Source organism: Zonotrichia leucophrys, chromosome 8 (assembly GCF_028769735.1).
Source record: "Zonotrichia leucophrys gambelii isolate GWCS_2022_RI chromosome 8, RI_Zleu_2.0, whole genome shotgun sequence".
Classification (NCBI taxonomy): Eukaryota; Metazoa; Chordata; class Aves; order Passeriformes; family Passerellidae; genus Zonotrichia; species Zonotrichia leucophrys.
In genome coordinates this window covers 20,737,878-20,758,581 of record NC_088178.1, presented here as the reverse complement: position 1 = coordinate 20,758,581, position 20,704 = coordinate 20,737,878, and the positions used below count along the sequence as shown (strand labels likewise).

General features: G+C 47.0%; 1 protein-coding gene across 5 annotated transcripts in view; it reads left to right on the top strand.

The window, feature by feature from the left end:
* Positions 1-20,704, top strand: part of ERI3 (ERI1 exoribonuclease family member 3) — a 128,900-nt gene that overhangs the window by 30,808 nt on the left and 77,388 nt on the right. For all 5 annotated transcript variants that reach the window (XR_010441195.1, XM_064719767.1, XM_064719769.1 and 2 more), the window contains exon 5: positions 1,264-1,355. Coding sequence is in view for 4 of the 5 variants with exons in the window: in XM_064719767.1 (XP_064575837.1) it covers positions 1,264-1,355 (92 nt within the window). In the remaining variant the exon portion in view is untranslated. The remainder of the gene's footprint in view (positions 1-1,263; positions 1,356-20,704) is intronic.

Here is a 20,704-nt window from a genome sequence, read left to right as displayed (position 1 = left end):
ACATGAGACTGAAGATGGTGCTCTTCAGTCAGAGGGGGTGTCTCACATCCATGCAAACCCCCAGCTCTCCAGAGAACATTCAGCAATCTTGCTTGTCCATAAACATATGGATGCATGAGCCTGTTTCCCCCAGGAGGGAGAGCCCTCTTTGCCTGGATGGGTGAAAGTAGATTGCCACTGGAGTATTCCAGAAAATGGTTCATTCTGTTTCTATGGAAGCTTCTTGGAGTGTGGAAACACTTATGTAGAATTTTTTTTAATTTGGACAGAAAAGGTGTTCATACAGCAACGTGTTTCTAGGTTAAAATGAGATTCAGGTCAGGCAGCTTCTGAGGCATGCTGGTTTGCTCAGGAATGAAAAGTGTCAAGCAAGGGAAAAGAGGAGGGATTTCTGTTGCTCAAGCATTGAAAATGCTGCTAATGAGGTTGCATAATAACAGTTGATTGCCTGCCACTGCAAGATTTTGGGCATGTCATTTGCTAGTTTTACGTGGACTAAGTGTCTATGCAGGGCTTCTGTGTGTGCAGGGCTTATAGTCTAGGTTAGTTCCTTAATCCCTGAGGTGGATTGCATCCTCCAGGTTAACATGGCCCATTTTTTAAGAGGACCCAGAATGTCTGTCCCTCTGGGAACTGATCAGGAATAGTGGATCCTCTTTAAATCCACACTACCCTGAACAAGCACTACTTCAGAACTATAAGAAGGAAAGAGGGATCCAGCCTGGAGAGGAAGGGGACACCTGGCTTTGCTTGTTACTGCCACACAGTGCCTGTGTGTGCCCAGCCCTTCAATTTTTTCCCACTTCCCACATCCCCCTGCTGCTATATGAATTGGTGTATGTGAGAAATGCTGTAGGGGAGGGATGCCATCTCAAAATACCTGTCTTTTCTCGTCACTGGAGGGGACAAAAGTTATGTTTCCTACGAGCCTCTTTGGTACAGGGAGAGGAGAAATGCCAGGTAACAGCACGGTTGTATTGTCCCGTTAACGCTGCACAACTTTCATCCCTCCACAAGCAGAGCTGCTGCGGTGTCTGATAAGATCATCTCTCCTCTGGTTGCCTGATGTCTCCTATCAGAAATCTTCAAAGGTCCAAATGTGCTGTTGTTGAGATGGCAAGCAAAGAGAGAAGAGAGAGAGGGAGAGGTTGGATAAGATCACAATTTTCTTCTCTCTTGATTGCAAGCAGCTTATCTGAGTTTAACTCTTGTGGCTCGGCCTGTCTCTGCAAAACTCATCCTCTTTTCTTGCCTTCCTTTCAGAGGGTTGACGAGTGGATGGCAAAGGAAGGCCTCTTAGATCCCAGCGTCAAGTCGATTTTTGTGACCTGTGGAGACTGGGATTTGAAAGTGATGTGAGTATGGGAGGGGAGGGAGATTTTCCTGGGCTTTATTGCTCCATTCTTTCTTGTAGTGCATATGTCTTTGTCCTTGCAAGCCTCCAACTGTCCCTACTCATTGTTTCTTAGGGAAATTGTTGTTTGCCATGCATAACTGGGAGAGGAAAGTTGTTTCAGGAGATGGGTGCTAGGCATGGTGCAAGATCACTGCCTAGGATATTCCCTATAGCGAATGAAGCCTTTCAGAACCTCAAGAAAAGTTTAAACTGGAGCTTTGGGACATTTTGCCTTTTACCCAATATACTTTCCAAAGGGATGAATATTTCTGAGTGTGTATGTGAATGATCAAGTGATGATCCTTACCTGACTTCCTGCATTTAAGGGTTTTTCTGTCATCTTGGCATAGTAATTCAATGTGAATCACAGAGTAGTCTTTGGAACAGAACACAAGCAGAATAGAAGCCGGGTCTGGCATGCTCCAGTGGTGTTCTTATCGTTAAGGTCATCTTCATCAGCTGGGTGAATATCTGGCAAGTACCAGGTGGGGGCCTGCACTGGCATCTGCAAATGTTAGTTTATGTGCATGTTTTGTTAGAAAAATAGCTAGGCCACAACCTAAAAATGTTATTGTAAGAATGGAGCTAAATGTCCAAAAATTAAATTAGTTCAATCTCCAAAGTGTTTGCAGATCAGTGTCCTATAGAGCTGAATTCCTTTGGATTAGTATAATCTTGCTTCAGCTTTCATTTGCCTGTAGTGCTGGATAAAGATTCCTGTTGTTATCACAGCAGTAAAGCATGGGCTTGACACATCCCATCCCAAACTGACAGCCACAACTCGTTAGTAGTGTTACTTGGTTCTCACTGTGACATTGGTTTCCCCTAGCTGGAAGCCTAAATAAACTGCACATAGTCTAGGAGCAATCAGCACCAGTTCTTCCCTGACAAGTAGGTCTTTGCAGAGTGGCAGCTCCTTGCCTTTTCTTTGTGTAATTAGTGAAACATGAAATATGGGGTCCGAAGCTCAGCACAAGCACTAGTGGTACTGAGAAATTGCCTCCAGACAGAGACAGAGGGGTGGTATTTGAATTTTATAGTCAGAATCTTGGTCTTTGCTCAGGCTCTGTCCAGAGCTCATATATATTGCAAGTTCTTGTGTTAGTTGCTTAAATTAGGAGTGAGTTATTTTTCCTTATATATCATGTTTAAGTGTCTGTTAGATACCAGCACAGTTGCTGCACTAAACTTCTGTTTCTCGTGTATTCTATTTTCTCTGTTCTTTACTCCTGTATTGCTGTTGTGAGTCCAATTTACCACTTTGTTGATGGTTGTGAGAAACAGTTATCTTTGCTCCAAGCCCATCTTTCCATTGCTTTCACAGTGGGCTGACAAGATTCCCAGGTAATGACATCCTAACTTGGTGTTCATATGGAAAGAGCAACCTGGATGTGTTGGTGGCTTTTTTTTTTTTTCTTCAGAGCTCTACAGCAGGCAAATAGAGGTAAAGATGAGCCCCATTAGTGGTGAGCCATGGGGGTTGTGAGGTGAGCTGGCTCAGAGGGACACGCTGTTCTGGAGTGGAGATACACTATTCACCGTTTGCCGTGGTCTCTCGCATGGATTGTCCCTCACTACTCAGCTGGAAAAGAAGACTCCACTCCTGGCCATGAGGTTGTTGAGAGTGGTTCAATTCTCCTTCTTCCTTTTAAAATTTTTTTTTAAACCATTAACTTCAGAATTCAATCCTGAAGCATCTTCAGGGCAAAGCAGAAAATGCATTCTGTGTTTCCAAGCACATGGATAGCAGGAGTCTGGCTGCAGCCGCCTGGTGAGTAGCACATCACGCTGCTCCATCGCCGATTGGGTGCTGCCGCGTGTAGCGTCACATCTGATTAGCACCATGCCAGTGGATGAGGCTGGAGTGAGGACTCCCTGCCAGCTCTGACTTGTCTCATTTCCCGTTACTTTTATCCGTCACCACAAATGCCGAGTCTCCCTCCTGAACTAATTAAGTTTGCGTGTGTTTAGACACATTGCCAAATAGGGTTTAGCAAAGCAGAACTGAGCATCTCTTTTTAAAGAGAGAAAGCGGAGAGCTGAAACAAGGCTGCTCAGACAGGGAGGCAGAGCCTCAGAGACGTGGAACATCCGTGAGGTATTCCAGGGAACCCTTCATGCTTCCCTACAAGACCTGTGGTGTAGCTGATGCCCTTTGCTACCACGTTGAGACCACATGCTGGTCTCACAAAAGGCAGCAGGAAGGGAGGTGGTGCTGTTTGTCCACTTTTGGAGGAGTGTTGTTGGAACATTGCATGGTAGAAACCTGGCTGGGTTCCAGAGGAATTGAGGACACTGAGGTGAGTGCAACACTTCCTGGCTTAAGGAGCCACCACTTGTGACAAGTTTACTCCTAACTCTGCTCTTTCTTTTCTCAGCTTCCTTAGTAATGACAGCTGCTTGCATAGCTGCAGTCCTCTTACCCAGATCTTGAGTGGTTTGGAGTTCCTGTCCTCCATTGTCCTTAGCCTGGCTGGTAAACCATGCAGCTTTGTTCCTGGCTTCTCCAGCAGTGACCTGGGCTTTTAGTTTGGCTTCTGTCTGCATGTGCTGTTCTAGAGCTGAGATATGGTGTCTTCTGAACTCGTCTGTCTACTGTGAGGGCTTCCAGTAGGTGCCACTGGTAGGAGCCAGGGAGGCGCAGTGGGATGAGCGGGCTGGATGTGGGGAAGTGGCAGTAACAAGGAGGAGGAATCTTCAAGCCTGTCAGTGTTGGATATAGGGATAAGGTAGGGAAATAGCCCTGCCTAAGCCAGGAGTTGCAATGTCTGTAGCTCAAACAAAAGGACCAGAGAAATAGTGATTGTCAGGGAACTGCTCTCTGCTGATGGTGTCTGGCATTGCTGAGTCTGCAGGATTCAAGTTGTAATATCAGCTGCTAAAGGATCAGTAAAGCTTCTGCTTGGCTCGGGGATCTTCAGGAAATGAGGCTACAGACTTGATGGCTCTTGAGCACTTGGAGCCTCCTTGGAAGACACAGAGCTATGTGTCTGTTTTCCCTCAGACAACAGGGAGCACTAGTCACAAGGAGCTGGGTGCCCACAACAGGCAGTTCTGGGTGCCCAGAACACCAAGCATCTGAGAAGGGCTTATGGAGATTTAGCATGAGTCAGGGTCCTCGGCCATGCTGCCAAAGGCTTTGTTATGGGTGTGGTGCACCATCAGAAGTGCACCTGTTGGAGGGATTTGGTTGCTGCTGGAGAGAGTCCATTGTGTGAGAGGGCTCCTAAAGGAAGCGCTGATCCTCTACTGGCTGTGCTCGGATCAACCTGCTTTCAGTTCTTGGTGTGTGTGTGAATCAGGCTGGAGTTGGGGAGACAGCAGCTCTCCTGCCAGCCCTCCCCTTCCCTCTTGTTAAGATGCAATTTCTTTAATGAGGAAAACCTCTTGAGTAGGAACATCACCTTTCTTGAAGGCTTGTCCTGACAAGGCAGTTCAAGCCGACAGAGTCGCATATCAACTTCAGCAAATATCAGTCACTCATTACAGAGACTCTGCTCCCCCCCACCCCCCAGCAACACCCCTCATTCCCAGACAAGGGAATGAATCACACTTCTGCTCTTGAATACATCATGACAAGTCATGGTTCTAATGAGAGAGGGCCATTCATTCTGGGTGGAAAGTTCCCTGTGTCGGCTCAGAAATGTTATTAATTAAAGAGAGCTACCTGAAGCAAAAGATGAAAGGAGCACCAGACCTGCCAAGCTAAAATATGAGTGGGGATACAGCCTCGTTAGACACACGGTCCTCAGGCCTCTGCATGCTCAGTGGGAGGATTCCTTTAGCCTGTTGCAAGGAGCTATAGTCCAAGTTTAACAGCTCCAGGGATGGATTCAGATACCTGATGTCGTCCGCTTTAGTGCTTGGACCTCATTCTGCACCTAGGTTGGAACTGACACTAGTCATTAAGCAAATAGCATTGATGTGGCATTGGGTGGTGAGGGTAATGTGCCTCTGAAGGGCTGAGGGAGCTGCTGACTGCAGGAGAGGGGTTTAGTGGAAAAGAGGGTACTTAGTATCTGCCACAGTTGAGCCCTTGTAATATAAGCTCTTTAGTGTAGTTTATCTCTGCTGAAATGTCAAATTGCTTTCCCCTGTGTGTGGAACCAGTTTGTGGGCTCTTAAACACAATGTGAATTAATCTTGGCAACAAAAGAGGCATTTTTACCATGTGTTCATAGATACAGAGTTGAAGTACGGTGAGGTTAAGTGAGATGCCTGGGGCTGTGCAGGCAGGCACAGGCAGAGCTGAAGTCTTATGTCCCAGGTCTCAGACCTGCACCATAATGTCAGAAGCATCTGTTAATCCTTCTCCTTCCAGATTTGGATTGTTCTGTAAATGCACTGAGCATACCCAAAAGACATGTAGGCTTTGGTCTATATAACTCTGACATGAAGATGCTTTAATTGCACTTACTGTGGCTGATCAGAACATGCTAATTTATGTCTTCACAGGAAACTACTGCTCAGAAGTTTTTTATTTTCTTAAATAAGTGTTAAAAGGCAAGTACTCTCTAATATAGTGATAAAACATAGTGAAGTGTCTTGAAATGTTTATAGCCCTTGGTGCTCTTCCTAGGTTGGATATTAGTAAATTCTGAGCAGTAAATTATACCATTGCATAATTTTGTGTTACTGTTTTAATTCTTTCTTGCAAGTTACACAGACTGGGAGGATGCTTGTCTTCTCTGACCAGCTCCAAATGTGGTGTTGGGTTGCTCTTTCCAGGTTTCTGTCCTGGACTTTTTTGAGATCAGAATAAGGTCATGCATGGAAAAGAATTGTTGGTGTTAGTGTCCTCTGTACATGCTGTTCTTTATCCCAGGACCAGGAGGGAGTTGGTAGCCTCTGCCTCAGAGAGGAATTGCAGATGGCCACTGACTGGAGTGAGTGGGAACGCTTGGGTAGTCATGAGGAAGGGCAGGAGAAGGTGTGGGGTGGGCTGGCTGTGTGGCAGCAGGGCAAGAGGTATATTCAGAGTGAGAGTAACGAGAAAGATGTGGTAACTGAAAGATAATGTAATCATCTGCATTTAAAGCTAATAAAACAATTCCTTTCCAACTAAGATCCTTAGATTAGCTTGGTGGTGCTTTTTTAGTGGGGATCATTTTGCTGAACAAGCCTATGCTGTATCTCTTCACACGGTTACATTGGCTGAACAAAGAGTGTGGTGTGAACTACAGTGAAGGGATGGGACTGAATATCCAGGGTCAGGAACCTTTTGAGTCAGCTTTGCTGATGGAGTTGTTCATGTAATTACATCCTAAAGTGCTTTGCCAGAGCTAAGCAAGGGAGCCTTGTGAGCACTTACAGGGAATAGCACTGACCCCATTCACTTCTGCGACCCTGCAGTCCAGCTTTTTGTTTTTAAAGAAAATGATATCACTTAGACAAAAAAAAAAAAATTTGGATTTTAAGATTCCCCCTCTGTACTCTTATTTAAAATGAATATACCAGACTTGACTTTTGTTATCCTTATGTACCAGTTACCCTGGCTGACTCCTGTTCTTGTCTTTATTTGAAATAATTGGTTGCTTGGGCTTCTGCAAGTCACATTGTCCTAGATGTCTGGGAATGTCTTTGGGTTAAGCTTTGGACATTAAATCTTTGTGTGGGGATCATCATGCAATGGACTGTCACCTTCAGGTCTGTTCCTTATCTGGCACATGATAGCAAAAACATTTGTCATATTAGGGCTGTAGTGGCTACAGATTTACTGAGCTGTGGTGCCTGGTGCACTTTGGGGAGCATGACTCTTCTACCTGGAAATTAAGACCAAAGAAGTTGGAGACAGCGTGAATAGAGTCTGGAGAAATTTACAAATAAATTTGCAGTCTGGGGGAGAATGAGACAGGCATTGCATCATGTACTTAATTTCCAGCACTGAACCTTTGGGATGGAGTAATAAGTGGAGAAGGTAGGTTTTCTACCCCTGGGTAACTTAACTCAAGCTGTTTGAAAACAGTCACACTGAACTGGATGTAAATCAATGGTCTCAATGTCATCTGCTCACAGAGTAGGGAACCATAATGCCCTCTGCACCAGGAATCACTAGGGTGAATTCTGTGTCCAGGGTTTTAGTGAATTCAGGCAAAATGGTTTCAAAATCAATGGATCTATAATGGATATTTGGTAAATGGGTACCTAGCCTCTGTCTATATGAGAGCCCTCTAATAGCAGTTCAGGATTGTGGTGATTCTGTGCCTTGGGGAATTGAAAAGCTGGTTGGCTTGGGACTGCAATGAACAATCACTGGAGCGCTGTTTGCTGTCTGAGTTTTGTTGTTTGTGGCACACGTGAAAAACAGGATTAGTTCCACAAAGTGTTTGTTTTCTCTTAGAATAGCTTAATTTTTCTAGTGTTAGACAGCCCTAGTGTTTCATGCTGGGTCTGAAATGTCAGCTGTCTTCCTTTGGATCCCAGCTCTTCTTACTTTGCAGCTGGAGCAAAGCAGTTGCATGTTGGCACTGGTGCTGCCCTCTCAGTGGCTTGGCTGGGAGAGATGTGCTTATGGCTTCTTTGCCTAGAGAGCTCTGCTTGAAGAATACTGCCAGCCTGGGAGCAGCATCCTTCCTCTTTCACTTGCTCTGCTGTGTGAGTCTATAGCTTTCCTGAAAATGTTTTATTTTGTTGGGATGTTTGCTTCCTGTTGGGAGCCATTTTCCTGGATGGGTTCAGTCCCTTTCCTCCTGAAGCTCCTGGCTGGCAAAGACCTACTGGGCCATCTTGAGGTCATCCCTGGTATTTTCCCTCCAGCATATTCTCATGTGCCTTGTCCAGTGACACTCTGTGTCCTCAGGAGTGGATGATGAGGTGTGTGCAGGACTTGGGAGGACACTGGAGCTGCGGACTAACTTCTTGAGCTGGGTCCATTTCATGTTGGAGTCACCTTTTTCCATGTTTGGCCCAGGTGCTGCCATCAGCAGCCTGGCACCCCAAAGGCAGTGTCACATGTTCAGACATTGATGTGGACCAGGTGTTAGCAATGATGTGAGGCATGTGGAGGTGGTAGTGGAATAAAGCAGAATAGAGAAGTCTGTGGGAAGAAGACAGAGGAAGCAAGGTGATGTTCTGGCAGGGCTGTGTCCAGGAAGCTCATACTGCCCAGGACTTCATCCTGCCTTGGTCCTATCAGCTTTGCCTCTCTTGGAGCGAGGATTTCTCCTCCTCTCTGCCTGGCAGTCTGCAACACCCTTCGTTTTTGCTCTGTAGGTGCATCTTGGTCATCTCTAATTTCCTTGCTTCAGTTTTTCCATGTGCATGTTGAACCAGGTCTCGGTGCTGACTGTTGTCCAGTGTGCCCAAGATGCCTGGGCACCAGCTGAATTCAGTTCCTCATCCCTGCCTGGAGCCACATCCCTGCAAACCGGGTGCATGGAGTAGGCAGGTGGGAGGTTGCCAAGACCTCTCCTCCAGCCCACAATGCTCCCAGCTCTGAGGAGAATTTTTACATTTTATGGACCATTTAGCTTCCCAATGGTGATCCTAATTCTTCACAGCATGTATATGCCATTTCTTGGTTATTAAAAGGACCCCTGAAAAGGAGCTGCCCTCTGAGTCAGAGCTCTTCCATGCAGTTAATTGCAGGAAGGTTTTCCTTAGACTGTGAGGCTTAATATTTCCAAGCTCTCCCTATGCTAAGAGGGTGAATTAGTACCCAGGTTTCCCCATGGCTGCAGAGACTGACCCTCGTGCACCATCAGTAAGCAGGCATAGGAAGAACGCAAGATGGGAGTAGTTCAGACTTGGAAATGCTCTGGAGGAAGTCCACTTGATTTCTTCACAAAGCTCAAGAGTGCTTTAAAGGTTGTCTGGCCAGGTATCTCAGTCTTTCATCTCTATATCCTTATTTCTTGTGACACTTCAGGTGCCAAAGTAGCCTCCATTCCTTGGGGGCCCAAGCAAGCACCATGTTTACTGGGAAAGGAGTGATTACCTTGGACTTACTGACAGGTCAGCCAAAGGTTGGATGGATGGATGGATGGACTGGAGGTGATTCAAGCAGGGAAGTTCTTTGTCAAGTCACTATGCTGTGTATGAGAAAACAGAGGCAGCAAGCCATTAGACTGTGTATTTCAGGTGTGAGGAAGCTGCTGAGGTCCTCTGGCATTGTGAAATGCCAAGTGAAATGTTACTGCCATGTGGAGCACAGCAGTGTGTTGGAATTAATGAGTCTGGTGGAGGAAGAGCACGTGTGAACAGTCTGGAGGGTTAATGTGTGAGGATGATAGACTTAGGCAGGGGATTGCTGTGTTTGGGAAGCACGTTCTAATGGCAAGACCACATAAAAAGAAATTGGGACTTGCAAGGAGAGCGCTAAAAGTCATCAATTGCCGAAGTTGTTTTGCTTTTGCTGCAGGCCTGAAGCAAATTGCTGGCTTAAGGGGCTCTAAGCACCTGGGTCTTGCACTGGATTTACAGGTAAGGTGAAATTGAGAAGGTGCTAAGTAATTAATTCCTCTTCCTGTGACCAGGATGGGAGATGATTCTGACTTGCCACTTCTCCTCAGAAGTTGCTTCAGAAGCTGGTAAGGGCTCTGGTTGTGAAACCCAGGAAGCAAAGAGGATCCCTGGGTGCCTGACAATTGCTTTTCTCTGTTGGTTCTTTCTTGCAGGCAGCCTCGGGCTGCCTGTCTCTTTGTTAAGAGAGTGACAGCAATGTGACACCGTGAAAATAATTACTAACAAATCACGGTGGTGACTGCAAACAGCTCGCTGTCTTCAGAGACATGTCAGGGAGCATTAGAGCAGGGCCGTGGGAGCAGCAGAGCGGCTAGGGGCTCTTTCTGTGCTCTAGGCTCAGGGAAGATCTTCGGAGACCTTTGGCGCCTGCCACCCCCACATCATTCCTTCCTCATTGGCTCTTTCTTTCCTCCCTTCCCTGCTTTTGCCATCAATAATTAAGCCCATTAACTGCACAGTGAGTCTAGAAAAGCTGCTAATTGTAAGACAGGGCTTCTGCCTTCCCTGGATTCAGCAACCAGACACAGAACAATAAAAAAAATTCTGGAGAGCTATCATGGGCAGAAGCAAGTCCAAGCTGTGTTTTCCACCTTGCAGCTCTCGTGTGTTGCCCTGGGCAGTAATGTTTATTAGCAGTGTGCCCCTAGGAATTCATGGGCTGCTGGTACAGTTGGAGAATGGCCCACGTCCTTGTCCTCAGGAACCTTCAGTCTCAGGTAAATTTGAGATAGGTTTGTATTTGTGCAGAGCATCACAGCAAATATGCAGTTACCTAGCATGTCCAGCAAAAAAAGTGAGCAGAAGAATGAGGATGTTCCGAGATACAGTAGAGATGGTGCCATTCAGTGCGACTGAAGCTGCAGGTGAAGACAATCCTTTGGGGAATAAGGAGTGAGCAAGTCACATGTGAGGAACGTGGCTGGTACCAAATAGAGCATCTGGGGGAGTTTCTGCAGGGATGAGCCCCTGTGGCTGTGTTGGAGTGGGGACCCTTCTGCAGGTCTGCACAGAGTCTGAGGGAAGCTCCCTCTAAAGCCTCTCATTATATTGATATAAAACTCCCTCCAAAGGGCAGGTCTAGCAGAGATACTGATAGGAAACTGGAAGGCAGGTGCTGGCTGAAGTGTCCTTCAGCAGCATTGATAATCAAACCCCTGGGCAAGCTTTGAGAGGGAGCTCACAACCTCCCCTCCCTTCCTTGTTCCTGGTGGTATTTCAGTTTGAGAGCAGGCCGTGTGGTTTGGCAGGGCTATAAAGGGAGGCAGGAGGTGCGGATGGGAGCCTGCTCCCAGGCGCCTGCCCTAGTGTGCAGTCTTCATTCCCATTCCCTTAGTTACTAAAGTGATTTTCCTGACTGTCACATCTGTAAATAATGTTGCTGGCGTATCTAGCAGGATGCAGAGTGGCGATGGATGGGGGAGGGCTGGCGCTGAGGGTGGCCGTGACAGCCCCTCTCCCCAGCTCATACAATATTTATGCAGGGCTGGGAGTCGGCGGCACTGACCTCTGGGTCGTGCTGTTAAACAGCTCCCGCAGCCCCTGCATCCTAATTGCTGCACTTGTCCTTTGCTCTGGAGGATTCGCTGCTCCTTCTCTCCGGCGAAGCAAATACTAATGGCAGCTTGTGCTTGGAGGTGGGAGCGGTCTCTTCCCCACGAGGAAAACACAAACTTGTTTTGTGGTTTTTTGTGTTTTTCTGTGCCTGTGTAATTTGCATAGAAACCTGTGCTCAGACCCCGTTACCCAGCGTGCCAGTCTCCCCAGTGCTGACAGCATGAGAGCCCATGAAGCTGCTGTGCATGCAGTTTTGGGTTGTGTATCATCACAGGGCACAGAAAGGCAGATTACCCCATCCCACTGGCTCCTATTAGGATTTCTCTCTTCCTTTTAGTGGGGAGTGGGAAGAAGAAGCAATCTTATAAGTCAGTTGAGAGAATAGAACTGGGTGATGTGGTGCCAGAAGAGGACAGAGATGATGCCAGGAAAGAAGAGGGTTTCAAACAGAGTCACAGAAAACAGAATGGCATCTTTTCTTGTAGATAAATGGTCTACTTCAGTGAGTGGAAAGAGAGGTGGTGCAGAAGGCTGGAGGCTCCCTCTGTGGATATGGGGTCCTTCCCCATGCAAGTGGTACAGCCATGGCTGAAGGTGGAGACAGACCTGGCAGCAGGTTTTCAGCTGATTCGAGTGATTCAAGAAAGCACAAAAGACAAAACTTTTGATTGCTAGAGATACCATGGCTTTCCCCCATGCTTTCTGGCTAGGCTCTGTCCTGCTTGGGGTTTCATAGCAGGTGTCTGCAAGTCCAGTGACCTGACTGACCACCCACGTCCCTTATCCTGCTTTGCTGGGTTGGCAGGTCCCCGCTGCGACTGGAAAAGTGCTGTTTAGACTGGAGACTAATGGCCTTTAAGTGACATGATTGTATTATGTTAAGCGTCTATAGGCTTTACCATTAGGCACTAAACAGTTTATGAGTCATAGCAGAGAAGCCCTTGTCCTGAAGAGTTTATTTGCTAAATGGTCCGGACAGGCCAGGCTTGGGAGAGGCAAGGTTTCCTCCTGCCTGTCAGAGAGCAGATCTAAGGAAGGCCTGGCACAGGACATGTCTTCTTAGTTTAGAGGAGCACCTTGGCTCTAGGTCTTGTGTGTTCACGTTTCCTGGGGAAGAAATACTTCTGCAATGGGATTTGTACATTGGGAAGAGAATAATATTTAATTTTAACTTAGTTTTTCTGCATGTTTTGGTTTTAAGGGGGCTTAGACATGATAGGTACATTCGTTTCATCAGATATATTCCCTTACTCAGTGCATAATTACAGTGTTCTGCAGCAGGAGTCTGAATGCTCCCTCTTAAAGCAGCTGGTATGCAGAGAACCAGGTGATTACTACATTAGTGTGTGTATGAAAGGCTTATTAACAGACTGTATAGACAGAGAAAGGACACATGCTATGTGTAATCAGGATCTGCTGGAGCATGAGTCACAGAATAATTTAAATAGAGATTTCTAATCCAGCCACCTGTTCAAAGTAGAGCTAACTTCAAACTTAGATTGGGCTGCTCTGAGCCTTCTGCAGATGAGTTTGAATGTCTCCAGGGGAGGAGATTTTGCCACCAATCTGTTCCAGAGCTTTATTACCTGCATGGTGAAGAGTTTTTCCTGATGACAAATTGGACATTCACCTGCTGCAGCCTGTGGTCATGATGCATGACTTTCACTGAGAACAGTGTGCAATTTTGTACACTTCTCTTCATAAGATTCTGTGTAATGTCACGTTTAGTAAGCAGACAGACTCTCACACCAAGGTTATGTGTAAAAATCTGTTTGTAGGGGTTTTTCATAAGGTCAGGTTTCCAAGGCTGGGGAGGCAACCTCAGCCTTGGAGACTTTGCAGTTTCTCTTTTCTTGGGGGCAGTGTCATGCATTTCTGATGTCAAAGGGAAGTCCACCTAGTTGTTCTCCATGTTCCAGACATGGAGGGAACATGGAGATAGGGATAGTGAGAGCATTTGCTCTACTCTTCCACCAATCTGGAGTAGTGCAAATCTTCCTCCCGCTGCACTTCTAATCTCAGCTGAACCATGGAGCCAGCAAGCTCTGGTTTCCTGCATGGTAATTAAGTACTTATTTAAAAATCAAGAAGCTCAGTTCTGATCCTACTATCCCTGTCTGTTTACAAACTCCAGGTAGAGTTACTCTAGATTTACTCCCACATGCCTAGCAGCGGAATCAGGCCCAGTAAATAGAGCTATGAATCTTTTTAAGAGAAGCTGTTAAGAAGTAGCACATAGATTTATTGTAGCATCATGTGTGTGCAATTGTTGATGAACATCTTCTGTTGGAGGCTGAATACCTGCTGTGTTACAGCCTTGCTTTTAATGTTGAGATAGCATCTCTGCCAGCATCTTGCTGATGCACAGACAGATACTCATAAAAGGGCCAGATCTCACTTGGTGTTAAATGCCTTCATGTTTCATTAAGGTTGATGGCAGTGGAAGGCACACAGTGCTTTGCAGGACGAGCGAGTCACAACGAGCCACTTGCCCTATGTGCTTTTTGTGGCAGAATTATGTCCCTAGTGTATACATTGCTCTGGCTGCAAAAGGCTAACACCCTTTTCCATTCACTGGCTAGTGGCTTGGAAAGCAAGGGTCTTGAGGTTCTCTCAAATTTCTTAGTACCCAGCAAAAATTTAGAGCATAGGGATCACACTGTTAGCATATGATGGGTGTTCAGGTATTTCAGCCAATGCTACTGAGTCTCGAGTGTTAAGGCTTGCAGTTTACCTTTTAGGCTTCCTAGGCAGGAATTTGTCTGGTAGAGGGAGAATGCAGGTCTGTCCAGAATTGGCATCACAGAAAAAGAAAAGATCTGGAAGTGCCAGGTATTAGCCTTGCTGCTTAGCCTGTGTTTTTGGGCCTCATTACACTAATCCAATTAAAGGTTGATGGGAAAAGATAACGCACACTCCAGTGAAGGGGTTTGTATGGAACTGCAATCCTTCCTGGGCATCTGGAGTGGCCTAAGTTATGTTGTGCATCACCACCCCTCCTCAGGCCCTGCAGACCCACTGGTGCCTCCGTGTGCCATGGTGTGTGCTCTTCTCCTGCATTGTGTCTCTCTTATTACTAATGGAGCATGGATGCATTTTAGCTGCTGGTCAGCCCTCATTAATATCCAGAGATGACAGGTTGACATTTGTAAAGAAGACTTGCGTTGACCTTCATGTTGTGCATCGGTGCGGTTGCCGTACTGTGCCCTGTGCTGGATGCCTCTCCCTGTGCTGCCTCGGGAATGCATTTGTGTTAGCAAAGGGACCGACTGCTCTGTAACCCTTTGCTGCTGTCAGGAGTGCAGGCAGTGTGGCTGGGTGTCTCTGCATCCCTCTGCCCATTCCAGGACTGGTTGCTGTAGAGCCTCCATCCACCCATCCCAGTGAACAGGACTGGAGAGTGTTTGGGTTGCACTGTGGCTCCCTGTGGAGGTTTGTTATTTGGGAACTGGGGCATTAATGGAACACAGCTTTATGCCAATAGCAATGACCTGTCTTCTTCCTTTTCCTGGCTCTTGTCTGGGGAAGCAGCAGAAGAAAAGGCTGTGCTGCCCAGGCATCTTGAGTGCTGTCAGTTGCCTGTCTCTCCCCGAGCCCACACCATCGTGGCTTGAGGACTGCTGCAGCCTGCTCAACAATGACATTTATTAACAGAGGGGGCTTTGAAAAAAGGCAGGCTGCTCCTGCAAAGGCTTCTCGCTCTAACTCTGTCTCCTCTCACCAGCCCGTCTGAGGCAATGGCTGCTGGTGTTGAAATTCATTAGTGTTACCTGACAGGCGATGGAGGCTTGCTCTGTCTGTTCCCACTTCCCTGCTCTCATGTCCCTGCTTCATGCACGCTGATATTTAAAGCTGATGTGTGGCTCATAGGCTTGTTGCACTGTGACAAGTCTGGGGGTTGTTGAGAGAACTGAGAGGGTGGAAGGAAAGCAAAGAGAGAGGGAGATGGGACCTGTCTCAGGGTTTCTGTGAAAGCCCAGGGCTTTTCAGACCCTCTCCAGATGTACTGTCTTTCCACAGCTACTGCTTGTGAATTTTAAGAACAGCCAGGCAGATGTGGTTTGTCCGGCACTGATAGGGGGCAAAGAGAGATGGCACTGTGTGTGCTTGTGAGGGCTTATCTGGTGGAAAGCAAGAGCAGGCGGGCTCCTCTGGCCTCTTGGCTGGTCTGTGGGGCTGAGAAGTTGTGAGTGGGGAGCCAGAGGTCTGGCACAGGGTTTGTACTTCATTTTGGACAGAAACATGTTTGCACTGAGTGGCAAAGTGACTCCAGCACTGAGGAGGAGATACCTCCCTGCCAAAGCTTCCAGATACACAGGAAAGTAACCCAGTCTAACCTGAATTACTGGGATGAGGGAGTTGGGGTTTGGGGATTTTTGTGGAGGTGTATGTCAGCATGCTTCATTTTTTGTAGGCTATGGTGTGGTTTGGCCTGTTCTTTGTGCATGGGCCACTCTGCTGTGTGTGGGTGCTGTGACATCACCCTGACAGAGACCTCCTGGTTTAGCACTGTGGTTTCATCAGTCTGCAGCTGCCTCTTTGGGAGAGTATGGACCTACCTTAACTGCTTTGAATGCCTAGCTTGGCCCCATCTCATGTAAGTTCAGGTTAAGTGCAGACAGGTGCAGCTTTGCTTGTTGCAGTGCCATTTTTCTGCTAAATCAGTTCAGGTGCCTTAGCATAGGCTGTTATTCCCTTGCTAGCTCATGCTGTTGGGAGAGGACACCTAAGCTTTCCTCTTGGCTGGGCAGACATGCCACTCTACATTAAAACAGAGGAGCACCTCTGAGCTGTGTGGTCCAGAGTGTTGACCAGCCCTGCTTTGAATGAAGGGGCCCAGCTGAGGTGGTTTGACAGCTCCTCTCTTTCACCATGGTGCTGTTGTTGCTTCAGCATCCAAGCAACTTCCTTCATCAGTGAAGGATTTCCAGGGCAGGAGCCTGCCAGTGCTCTCCTTTGCAGCCCAATGCCCACGTGTTGGCCAGGACACAATTAAAATGTTCTGCATCTCTTACAATGCAAGGTCTCCAGGGAATGGATTTTTTTGGAAGGTTAAGATCAGGTCTATAAACCCCAAGATTTAATGTCCCTTTATCTTCCCATGGAGGAACTTGTTCTTTTAACTGCCTCAATATCAATACACCCTGTGTGTAGCAAGTGGCCCAATTTCTTTGTCTCCTGACATCCTGAACCCAGCAGCAGATGGACGTTAACCAGCTCTGATTAGTTGGGAGAATCAAGCATTAATTTTTTATACGCCAGAACCACCTGAGTGACGGAAATCAATTATGGCTGCCCCTCCCCCTTCCATATTAATGTGTTGGCTCTGAGCAGAGATGGAGGGACCTGTTGAAACGAGAAACCCCTATTTCTTCATTTGACCCTCTAGATAATTAGGGTTAAATTGATATGCTATCGCACTGGTGACACATTTTATCTGCCTCTGTTTGTACAAGAGGATACAATAGTGGAGGAAGGACCAATTTGTGCCCTGCTTTAGCTAACCAGACTGAGATAAAAGGTGTCACTAGTATGATAACGTTCTTGCCTCATGCTCCTTTATTGTTGCTCAATTTGCCTTTTTTTTTTTTTTAATCTTGTTCTTTTTCTTTCAGTACCCTTGGTCATATTTTAACTCCATGCCATCGCATAATGACGCCCTGCTAAATGTGTGTGGAGATAGGCAACTCTGGCTGACAGCCTTTCCTGATAACCGAATTCCAGCCCATCCATCACCAGGCTGCTCTCCTTAACTTAAGGAAAGTGATAACTAAAGCAAGGCCGTTTATCACCGCCGAGCTGTGCGCTTCTTGCTGCCTTGGAGAGAGCTGGCTGGCTTCAACAGCAGAAATGCAGCCATGTCACCTCACCTCCTATTTGCATCCCGTTCATCTCCAGGCTCCATTTACCCTGCAGGGTGCTGAGGCAGGGCTGGATGGAAATCTGAGCCTGGGGTGGTGAAAGCTCTCTGAAAAAGGTACAGAGTTGCCACTGCTGACCGTGGCCTAAGAAGGACTTAGATGTGCTTAGCTGATGGAGGACAGTGTGCTACCTGATGTCACTTGCTCTTCTGAGCAAAGGTGATCTGCATTTTGGGAGTGGGCAGAAGTTATGCGCTCCCATCTTTGCTTCTGGGAGGACAGAGCACCAGAGCTGCCTTGGAGGCTGAAAAATCCCACAGCCATTTTCAAGTTTCTCTATACTGAATGCAGTTTGGCTGATGGGGCAGCAAAATGTGCCATCATTTCTCCCTTACCTGAGGGAGGGCCAAATCCTGAGCTCTCTGTTAAAGCAAAGTGAGCAAGTTTGGCTCTGGCAAGAGCAAGAAGCCAGACTGAGCATAAAAGCTTATTTTTCAAATAAGTGAATGCTCAAGTGAATGGTGGGTCTGATAAATAGACAAACTTCCTTGCAGCCCATGGTACTTCTGTTCCCCAGGACAGCCACAGATGTGTCCAGCCTGGAAAAGATGATAGAGAAACTCCTGTCTGGTCTCGAGGCTGAAGAGTGGGGGGAAACACTGCAGGGATTTCTTGGAGCTGGGGAAAAGATTTTGCATGGGTATTTTCCTCCCCGTGACTACCAGGAAACCTGGGTTCTGTGCAGTGAAAGCCCCTGGTTCCCTGTGCCTGGAGTGCTGTATGTTCAGACTAGACCAGCCCCATATAGCAATCCTTTGCTAATCCTTGCTCAGTGGCTGTGACCCCAGTGGCCTGGAGCCACCAGCACTGCACCTTTCAGCTTAGGAATGGACTTATGTTTTGGTCTGTGCTGCTGACAGCTCGCCCAGGTTATAACATGAGTGTTGGACTCCTGGTGCTTGAAAAACTTGAAGCCCCTCTGCTGCTGACAAGGAATGAGGGGAGCACAAGCTTGTAGGGGGAGGGGGAATGTCCTGAGGTCACACAGCTTCACAGGCAGTTTCTGGGGTTGTTACTTGTTTGCAAAAATGTGCCATTTATTTAGTTGACATATTTATTTGGAGCATTTATTTTCTCCAATTAAAGACCCACTGTCCAGCGCCCAGGGCACACTGCCATCAGTCTCAGGGTGAAAATAGAACCAGACTCTCCAGTTTGCTGAGTCTTTTGGTCCCACAGGGATGGCAGTGCTTTAGATGTCATTCGTTGCAGTGGGTGGTTTGCTGTCAATTCCTGTGGCTAACAAGAACAATGCTGCTCTCACTTCTTCTGGGCCCTATCCAGAAGTTAGGTAAATGGATAATTTTTCTTCTAACTGGAGCTAGGCTGAGACCTGTATTAATGAAAGCCTCTTGGGTTTGGATGAGAAACTAATTTTTTGTAACATACCTTTTGCTAACTTCTGTTATCGTCTTCTCTAGCTAAATGTGAGCAGACTGAAAGAGGTTGAGCTAATCAAGTGCCTATATTTAGACCAGTTGTTTGTTTTAGATGGTTCCTTTTTTTGTGATTCTTGATTTGGGCACCAGCAAAAAGCAGCTTTTCTAGAGAAAGAGCTTTCTCAGCATGCTGCTTGGGGCTGGTTGGGTCTGTTCAACTAAGGGACATCATGGACATCTGTATAATGGCTGTAAAGTGCACAGGCTAGGCTGCTGTTTGTGTGGCAGTGTGCAATTGTGAAGAGTGACTCCAGGTGCTTTATTTCAGCACAGTGGAGTCAGATGAGCTGTGCCCAGGGATGGGACTGTGCTGTCAACTTGCACTGCTTGCCCTGCAAATGCCATGGCCCTGCTCCTTGCAAGTTCCTTCTTTTGACAGCCTTCCTACTTTCAAAGAAATTCCTCTGGACATTCTTATTCAAATCTGTTTGTATGACTTAAGTGAATGAATTAAGTCCTGAATCATCACATGTACATCTCAGAACCAGGCATTTGACTTTGGCATAGGAAGTCTATTACTTTGTTAGCCTAAGCAGGGCAAAGGTAGTAAACAGGTGGTCCCAGTGTGTGCTGGCTCTGTTGGCAGCATATTCCCAGGAGATTCCTCTGGATATGCTCCCCAGCTTCCTTCCTTTTCTTTTCCTCAAAATGGAGGAGTCACCAAGACCAGACTGCTCTGGTACTGCACTACCCTGGGTCTTACATTATCTGCAGATGCATTATCTGTGTTGCTCCTTCATCTCCTTACGTGGGGAAATGCCTGGAGAGATGCTTCTCTGTTCACCAAAGGGTTTGGAGCTGGGCTGACCACTCAGGTACTGCCTGGGATATTGATGGTGCCCCTTGGGGTGTTTACCTTGTATCCACTTCTCACCAGAGCTTTTTGCTGTATTTCAGTCTTGAGTCTGAAAGCTAGTCTGGGCTATTCATGCTTTCCTCCTTGGAGAGCAAGAGAAGACTTTGCCCTGGACATGGTGGTCTGTGTTCAGATGTTTGATCAGCTGATGCTGGCACTTCTAGCTTTTTCTCCTCCCCTACAATCTCCTCCTACAGCCCTCATGTGCCTGAGGAAGTTGGGAGATTCCCCACCCTCTCTGTTTGCAAAAGCTGATTCCTGGGGTTGTGACTTTTAACATGCACAAACAGCGCTAATTTAGTCATTTATTTAGTTGACATATTTATTTGGGATGTTCCTTTGCTTCACTTAAAGATCCTGTGACCAGTGCCCCAGGCATGCTCAGCAGTATGTGAATGAACAAGATCCATCAATTACTCTTGATCAGATCAAAGTGGCCAGGAAATACTCCCATAACTCATGTCCCTGCACAGCTTGGCTGGAGCCACACGGTTTGCGACTCAGCGTTCCCCAGCTGAGGGGCTCATCCTCGCTGTCCTGCAAACACACTGGGATTGGCACAGAGTGGGAGAAGCAGCTTTCCTGAGCTGCTGCTGTCCCTTCAGGCAACCCACCTCCTTACTGGTGCTGTTGTGTTTTAAGCCCTATTCCGTCAGCTTGCTGTAGGAAGGGGGAGAATCAATATGTGTGCTCACAGCTCTGGCTGCTGTGCTCACATCCCTAGTGAGACAGTGTGCACCACCTTGTATCTAAGAGTTGTGTCTGCTCTCTTCTTCCAAGCACCTGCTTGGAAAACAGCCTCTGCTTTCTTAGCCCTACAGCATTGCTGTCCGAAAAATGAATGCTTTGGTGCCTCCTTCCCTCCCTTATATCTCTTTTGATGTTTTAACCATAAAGGCCAAATGGAGAAGCACCAGGGCATGACAGGTGAATTGTCAGTCCTGTCTGCCCTGTAAGCTGCTGGCAGAGCAGGATGGTTTTGCAGGGATTTGTGATGGGTTTACTTAGCCAAGGAGAGCCTAGATACTCCAGTTTTGTTTGTGTGTTCGCCATTGTGGAGAAGAGCTGAGTGCTG